At 51.3% G+C, this 8155-nt stretch overlaps 1 protein-coding gene across 1 annotated transcript in view; it reads left to right on the top strand.

The window, feature by feature from the left end:
- ADCY9 (adenylate cyclase 9) overlaps positions 3593-8155 on the top strand; it is a 105816-nt gene continuing 101253 nt past the window's right edge. Inside the window, exons 1-2 of the mRNA XM_018040729.1 lie at positions 3593-3744; positions 4035-5768. Of these exons, the coding sequence (XP_017896218.1) occupies positions 4076-5768 (1693 nt within the window). The 5' untranslated portion in view covers positions 3593-3744; positions 4035-4075. The remainder of the gene's footprint in view (positions 3745-4034; positions 5769-8155) is intronic.

The following is an 8155-nucleotide window of genomic DNA, read 5'->3' as shown; positions in this document are numbered from 1 at the left end:
GCTGTGATCTCTGCTCTGTGTAGCCCTATACTGGGTTTGCTTGCTGCCCTGGGTACCAGCCTCTTGCTAACCATAGAGTCATTTCATGAACCCAAGATGTTTGTATTATGATTCACATGGTGTTTATCTGTGTCTTGATGCATTTATACCTCATGTCTTTATGTCTTCGTGTAACTCAAGTAAGGAGGAAAAGATGGTTTCTAAGCTTTTAATGTTTCGGGATTTAAAATGTACTTAAAGAAACTTGCTTGTTGTTCTTTAGTCACTAAGTTGTGTCCTACTCTTTTGTGACCCCGTGAATTGAAATTTGCCAGGCTCCTTTTTCCGTGGGATTGTCCAGGCAAGAATACTGGGGTGAATTGCCTTTTCCTTCTCCAGGGGATCTTCCCAACCCAGGAATCGAACCCACGTGTCCTTTGTTTCCTGCACGGCAGGTGGATTCTTTACCAGCTCAGCCATGGGGGAAGATGGGTATCATTATAAACCCAGTACCTAACACATAATGCCAGGCACATTGTCCCCAATCTCAAGGGTTTATGGGATGACTTAAGCCCTAACCTGGAGATTGAAGATGCTCTAGCAGTTTATAGGTTTCAACAGCAAGGAATGTTGCCTAACTGCTTCCAGAAGACAGACAAAAGAGAAGGTGAATATGACCATTTCCTGTGTCTAAAAACCTGACATGACTGATTTACAATGTCAAAGTCACCAGCAACAGTGGGTGGACTGAAATGATTTGCAGAGAGGAGGAAAAGCTCAGACAGGCCAACTTTCAGATTATTGAAGGAAATCAGAAATGAGGAGCATGGGATAGCACTGAATGGGGGGCGGTAGTGCTGTTAGCACTGTCTCCCAGGGCTTCCTGTCCAGCTAGGTCGGTCAACAAAGGAGGCAGTAGGGTGGTTAAAGGGCTACCTGGAAGCTCACAAGAGTGGTGCCTGGCTGCTCAGAGCTTCTTGGCCGCAGGACTCTGATCTGGTTTTCAATCTGAACTCTGTCCCTAGCCCATTGTCTGACTTTGAGAGTGTCACTCTCCAGCTCCCAGTTTCACATCTCTAAAATAGGGACAATAATATCTACCTCAGAGGGTTGTGGTGAGGACCAAAAAGGTCACAAGTGAAAGCATCCAGTGGTTTCTGGTACTTACGCCACATTTGCTCAATGTACGTTTCCTATGCTTATTTCACTGACTGCTCTTCTGAACTTCAATTTTTTTTATCTGCAAAAAATGGAATATGTGAGAGTGCCTGGCACATCACTGAAGCTCAATAAAGGTTTTATTTTTAACTTCTTATGACTTTTATTTTTGAAACAATTTTAAAGTTGCAAAAAGTAGAGTTCTCCTATACCCTACACCCAAGCTTCCCCTAATGTTACCATGGTACCTAATCAAATTAGTGGCTTCCCTGGTGGCTTAGCAGTTAAGAATCCTCCTGCAATGCAGGAGACTCAGAAGACACAGGTTCGATCCCTGGGTTGGGAAGATCCCCCGGAGAAGGGCGTGGCAACCCACTCCACTATTCTTGCCCAGAGAGTTCCATGGACAGATGAGCCTGGTGGGCTACAGTCTAGGATTGCAAAGAGTTGGAAGTGACTAAGCACACACATATGCAATCATATTAGTACAATGATCCAAACCAGGAAATCAACATCTCACAACTCAATGCCATTAACCAAACTACAGACCTTATTCAAGTTTCCCTAAGACGGTATTTTCTATTCTGGGTTCCAAATCAGGATCCTACATCCCATTGAGTTGTTGTATCCCTTAGTTTCCTGTGACTTGTGACAGTGTACTTTGGTGTTTCATGATGTTGACTCTTTCTATGTGTACTCGTCAATAACTTGGGAGAAACACTTCTCACTTGGGGTTTGTCTGATTTTTTCTCAGGATTAGATGGTTACTCACTCTTTGCAGAAATACCACAGCAAAGTTACTGTGTTACTTTTTTTCTTTTTCCTTTATTGTGATAAAATACACATAAGATAAAATCTACCATTTGAACCATTTCAAAGTGTACAGTTCAGTGGCACTGAGTACTTTCACAGTATTGTGTGACTGCCACCTCCATGTAGTTCCAGAACATTCTCATAACCACCAGTCTCCAGCAATCACTAATCTGCTTTCTATCTTTTTGGATTTGCCTATTCTAAACATCTCATACACTGAAATTGTACAATATGAAGTCTTTCCTGATGGGCTTTTTTCACTTAGCATCATGTTTTCAAGATTTACCCAGGTTACAGCAGTGAATCAGCACACCCCTCCCTTTTCATGGCCAAATAATATTCCACCATGCAGACAAACGGCATTTTACTTTATTTTCTAATTTAGCAGTGAAATTTGGTGAGGCAAGGTGGTAGCAGACCCTGGTGACTGGCAGGAGGTACTGTGAGGTGTGTAGAGGACAAAGTCAGGACTCGTGCCCTGGGGAACAGAGGGCTGTATTTCACCTTGCAGACAGCGCTCACCAGGTCACTGTTGCTTTGAAAACTTCTCTGTGGAAACGGAAAAACTGTTGTCCAGGAGGAGGGAGAGACAACCCAAGGACGGGAAGGGAAACCCTCCCTGGGGCCACAGAAGTTGCGTCTCAGTGGCACCAGCTTTCCAGGGTCAACCACGGCCTCCTGAGGGTCTGTCTGGCCAGCAGAGGCTGGGACTCGGACTGCACCGCGATGGTCGCCACAAACACGCTTAGGGAGGGTCTCGAGTCCCGGGTGACACTTGCTCATTGCTTATGAAGAAAGGGAAGCCTCCCTTTAGGCACAGGCAAGAGTTGCAAACTTCCATTTATAAACAAGGTGTGCTGAGCGGGAGGGCAAACATTTCCACGTCCCAAACGTCGCACCTCAGCAGCTCCTTAACTAGTAGATGCCCTCAGGTTTCCCCGAGCGGGTCTGGGAGCCGACGTTAACAGTCCCGGCATCGGGCGCAGCCCGCGGCCAGGGCGCGGCGCGGCCCCGGGCGCAGGGCGGAGGGCGGGGCCTCAGCATACGGCCCGCCCCTGTCCCGCAGCCCTGTCGTCCCGGCGCGCGCACCGTGCGCGTGCCCCGGACCTGGCGGCGGCGTGCGCGGGCCGCGCGTGCGCGCTGCGGCGGGGCGAGGGGCGGCGCGGGCGCGAGTCTGTCAGTGACAGCGGGAGGGGGAGGGGGCCGGAGATGGTGGTGGCGGCGGCGGCGGCGGCGGCTCTTCCGACATGAGGCAGCGGCAGCGCGGGGCTCGGCGGCGGCCGCGGCCGGGGCGGCATCTCTAGCTCAGGAGGCGGCCCCAGGCGGCGGGCGGGCGTCCCGGGTCGGCGTCGCGGGAGCGGGCTCTGCGGCAGCGCCGCGCACGGGCCGCCGGCTGAGGGGCCCGCGCCCGCCGCGCCCTGCGCTCGGCGCCCGGCCGCTCCGGGGAGCGGGGCATCCCCGCCCGCCGCGTCGGCCCCGGAGGCCGGGAGGGGCGGCGCGGCCGGGTCAGGCCCCGCTAGACGGGCCGCGCCGACGGGGGCGGCCGCAGCGCCCCAGGCTCCGCAAACTCGCGCGGGGCGCCGGGCCTCGCCGCCCGCCCGCCCGCCGCCCGCGGGGCCGCCGCGCGCGGGGCGGGGGCGGGGGTCCGGCCGCCGGCCTTGACGCGGCTGAGGCGCCGCTCCGTGCGCAGCATGAGGGGCCGGCGGCCGCAGCCGGGAGAGCTGTGTTTGCTAGAGCGGCCCGCGGCGTGAGAAGCCTCGGCTGGACTTCCCTCAGGAGCGGGCGGCGGAGCAGGCGAGTGCGCGCGGAGGAAACGCGCCGCGGGCTCGGGTGGCTCTGGACGGGCGCGGGGGCGGCCGCCCGCGGACCCCCGGGCGCTCCCGGTCCGGCCGGGTGGCTGCTGTCGGCCTCAAGGGGGGACGGTGGAGCAGCGCTCAGACATTCCCCAGTCGTCGTGAGCAGACGGTGGCTTTCCCAGTAGACCGCCGGGGCCCCCGCTGAGGAAGCCGGTAGGGCTGGTGGCCTTCAGGTGCGCGTTCCTGCAGGAATAGACCCCGGGCTGACTCTGGCTGTCTCGCCGACAGGTCCCGGTGACCCGGGCCGGCAGGGTTCCGAGCTCGGCAACATGGCTTCCCCGCCCCACCAGCAGCTGCTGCAGCACCACAGCACCGAGGTGAGCTGTGACTCCAGCGGAGACAGCAACAGCGTGCGGGTCAGGATCAACCCCAAGCAGCCGTCCTCCAACAGCCACCCAAAGCACTGCAAGTACAGCATCTCCTCCAGCTGCAGCAGCTCCGGGGACTCCGGAGGGGTCCCCCGGAGAATGGGCGCGGGAGGCCGCCTGCGCAGGAGGAAGAAGCTGCCCCAGCTGTTCGAACGGGCCTCCAGCCGGTGGTGGGACCCCAAGTTCGACTCCGTGAATTTGGAGGAGGCTTGCATGGAGCGTTGCTTCCCGCAGACCCAGCGCCGCTTCCGGTATGCGCTCTTCTACATCGGCTTCGCCTGCCTGCTCTGGAGCATCTATTTTGGGGTCCACATGAAATCGAAACTGATTGTCATGGTAGCCCCTGCTTTATGCTTCCTCGTGGTGTGTGTGGGCTTTTTTCTGTTTACCTTCACCAAGTTGTACGCCCGCCATTACGTGTGGACTTCTCTGGTTCTCACCCTCCTGGTATTCGCCCTGACCCTGGCTGCCCAGTTTCAGGTTTTGACGCCACTCTCAGGACGAGTTGACAACTTCAATCATACTCGGGCTGCCAGGCCCACAGACACTTGCTTATCTCAAGTGGGGAGCTTTTCCATGTGCATCGAAGTGCTCTTTTTGCTCTACACCGTCATGCACTTACCTTTGTACTTGAGCTTGATTTTGGGAGTGGCCTATTCTGTTCTTTTTGAGACCTTTGGCTACCACTTCCAAGGTGAAGCCTGCTTTCCCTCACCTGGACCGGAGGCCCTGCACTGGGAGCTGCTGAGCCGGGCCCTGCTCCACCTCTGCATCCACGCCATCGGGATCCACCTGTTCATCATGTCCCAGGTGAGATCCAGGAGCACCTTTCTCAAGGTGGGCCAGTCTATTATGCACGGAAAGGATCTGGAAGTGGAAAAAGCCCTGAAAGAGAGGATGATTCATTCTGTGATGCCAAGAATCATAGCTGATGACTTGATGAAACAGGGGGATGAGGAGAGCGAGAATTCTGTCAAAAGGCACGCCACCTCCAGCCCCAAGAACAGGAAGAAGAAGTCTTCCATCCAGAAAGCCCCTATCGCCTTTCGCCCGTTTAAGATGCAGCAGATCGAAGAAGTCAGTATTTTATTTGCAGATATAGTGGGCTTCACCAAGATGAGTGCCAATAAGTCTGCCCACGCCTTGGTGGGTCTCCTCAACGATCTGTTCGGCCGCTTTGACCGGTTGTGTGAGGAGACCAAATGTGAGAAAATCAGCACCCTGGGAGACTGCTACTATTGTGTGGCTGGGTGTCCTGAGCCAAGGGCCGACCATGCCTACTGCTGCATCGAGATGGGGTTGGGCATGATAAGAGCCATTGAGCAGTTCTGCCAAGAGAAGAAAGAGATGGTGAACATGCGCGTTGGGGTTCACACGGGGACCGTCCTCTGTGGCATCTTGGGCATGAGGAGGTTTAAATTTGATGTGTGGTCCAATGATGTGAACTTGGCCAATCTCATGGAACAGCTGGGAGTGGCTGGCAAGGTCCACATTTCCGAGGCCACCGCAAAATACCTAGATGACCGGTACGAAATGGAGGATGGGAAAGTTACCGAACGCGTTGGCCAGAGTGTTGTTGCTGACCAGTTGAAAGGTATGTGCATTTCTTTGCCTCATCATCTCCCTCCCCTATCCCATTTGTGTTGGAAAAACAAAACAATCTCTTTCCAGTATCAGTATCTGGAGGCAGATCAGTTGTCTCCCAGGGCCAGTGGGACTTTTCCCCCAGTGAGTCAGATATCACAGGTCTGTTCACTGTGACAGTGTTGACCTAGATGACACCTTTAGAAGGAGGGAGAACTTTGAAAATGTATTGTCCGCCAGCCGGCTGTTAATGTCTCTGAGATGCTGGGGCAGGTCCAATGAGTGTGAGGGGATCCGAGCCCTTCAGTGGGCAGAACTTTGAAGCACCATAAAATATTGCCTTTGTGCTCCGTTAGGTTGCCCTTAAGCCCCATCAAAACATTTTTCTATGCCTTTCTCCTCTCTAGGCCTCACTTTGCTGGAATAGAGGTCAGCTAAGCCCTGCAGGATCCTTGAGAATTAGATGAAATTATGTACCCTCAAGTGCACACTGCTTTTTGCCTAGGTCTCTTTTTTAAATGTTTGATTTTCAGCTTTCAATTTTCATATATCTCATTATGGTTTCTAATCATGGTATTTGTTTTACCTTATGGATAGCAGCATTTTAGAACATTGAACTTCTCAAACCACCGGGTGATTTGAAACTGGGACATATACCCAGAGCCGTCTTTAGACCTCCTCCCCCAGCTCCTCAGATTTTCCCTGTCTTAAGTTCCTTACTGCTATTCTTGTTTTTTCACCAAGCTGCTTCTTTTAATTTTATTTTTTTCACTTAGGACAAAAGTCTTTGAGGTCTGGGAAGTGATGGCTTATAAGTAACTGGGATCAAAAGTAAGAATTCTAAGTAACATCCTCCCCTCCTTTAAAAATAAAAATCCTTCTGTTTTACTAAGGTCTTCAGGATAAGAGGAACATCTATTTTGGAAGTATGTAGAGACAATAACATTGATCTTTAAAAGCCAACATTTGTAAAACTGTATTTGTGTTTTGTGGTACCCCACATTGTATAATTACATGATGAAAAGCCCCTGGAAAGGGAGTACTCAGAAGGAGAAGTAACATCTTAAATCAGAGACAGGAGAAGTAATGGTGTAAATCTGCGCTCGTCAGTGGTTGAGTTTGAGGGCCTGGATGGATCGTCACACCACCTGTGTGCTCAGTTGATATTTCCTTTGTTCTCCCTATCATTTACTTATTTGTTATCTGGTGAGGGTACTTTATCCTTATCCTGATCTTTCTTTGTTCTGTTAATTTTGCTAACAGTTGAGGAATTTGTGGGTAGAATAGAAGAATATTTTCACCTGATAATTCTCTCTGCCTAGAGAGCTTTGTGTCTGCTTTCTGCTAAATACTTTCTCTCCTTTTGTCCTCCTCAAATTTCTCTCTGCCTCTCCTTTGTGTTAGTTTTGCACAGCATTATTAGCAGTGCTGCAGACCAGGGAAGGGGGCTTCCCAGGTGGCGCTAGTGGTAAAGAACCCTCCTGCCAATGCAGGAGACACAGGAGACACAGGTTCAATCCCTGGGTGGGGAAGATCCCCTGGAGGAGGGCATGGCAACCCACTCCAGTATTCTTGACAGAGGAGCCTGGCGGGCTACAGTCCATAGGGTTGCACAGAGTCAGACACAGAGTCGGACTTAACGCTAGCAGAGAGCTCGCAGTGCTACATTGATGAGGTCAGAAACTGCAGTTTACAGTTGGCTTGAGATTCTACTGTGACAAGTGTCTTCATCTGTAGGACGGTGGCCCCTGCTCTGGAGTTTGGAGATGCCAGTGGAGTAGGGTACAGATGCAACCCTTGCTCTGTATCATTGACACAGATATGATATCAAAGGTATCATTTTGATACCTTTAGGATCTGAGTGTCCCCGGCTCCATCCTCAGGGATTGTGGGACAGATTCCAGAGAATGGAGCAGCACTGTGCTATGTTAGATTAAGTGTGACGATGATAGCAATTTTGTAAGTGGTGCTCTATGCAGTATATTACTTGAATTTCAAAAATAAAGACAGATGTAAATCATTTTGTCTGGAAATTGCCAGGTCTTTGACTCTTTGGCAGCACCCATTTTTGTTTATGTGTAATTTTATTTTTAACTTACAGATCAAAGGTCTCAAAGACACTGACACCCCCCAACCCCCACCAAAAAAAAAAGCTAGAGTGAATTTTTAAAAACCCACATAGTGTAAATTTGGTAAATTAATTTCTTCCTTAAATTTGTGTGCACTATATATTTATAAGGGAAGATTTTAGCACTGGATGGAGGATGGGGAAAGATAGAAGCCTTAGCCAAACTGGTGATTTTTAAAAATATAATATTCTCTTCTTTAACAGTTTCCCTGAGACCATGATTTTTGCTTTATTCAGCTCATTTTGAAACCCTCTGGACAGGACCCCAG

This window comes from Capra hircus, chromosome 25 (assembly GCF_001704415.2).
Source record: "Capra hircus breed San Clemente chromosome 25, ASM170441v1, whole genome shotgun sequence".
Classification (NCBI taxonomy): Eukaryota; Metazoa; Chordata; class Mammalia; order Artiodactyla; family Bovidae; genus Capra; species Capra hircus.
This window is presented reverse-complemented; position numbering and strand designations above follow the sequence as displayed.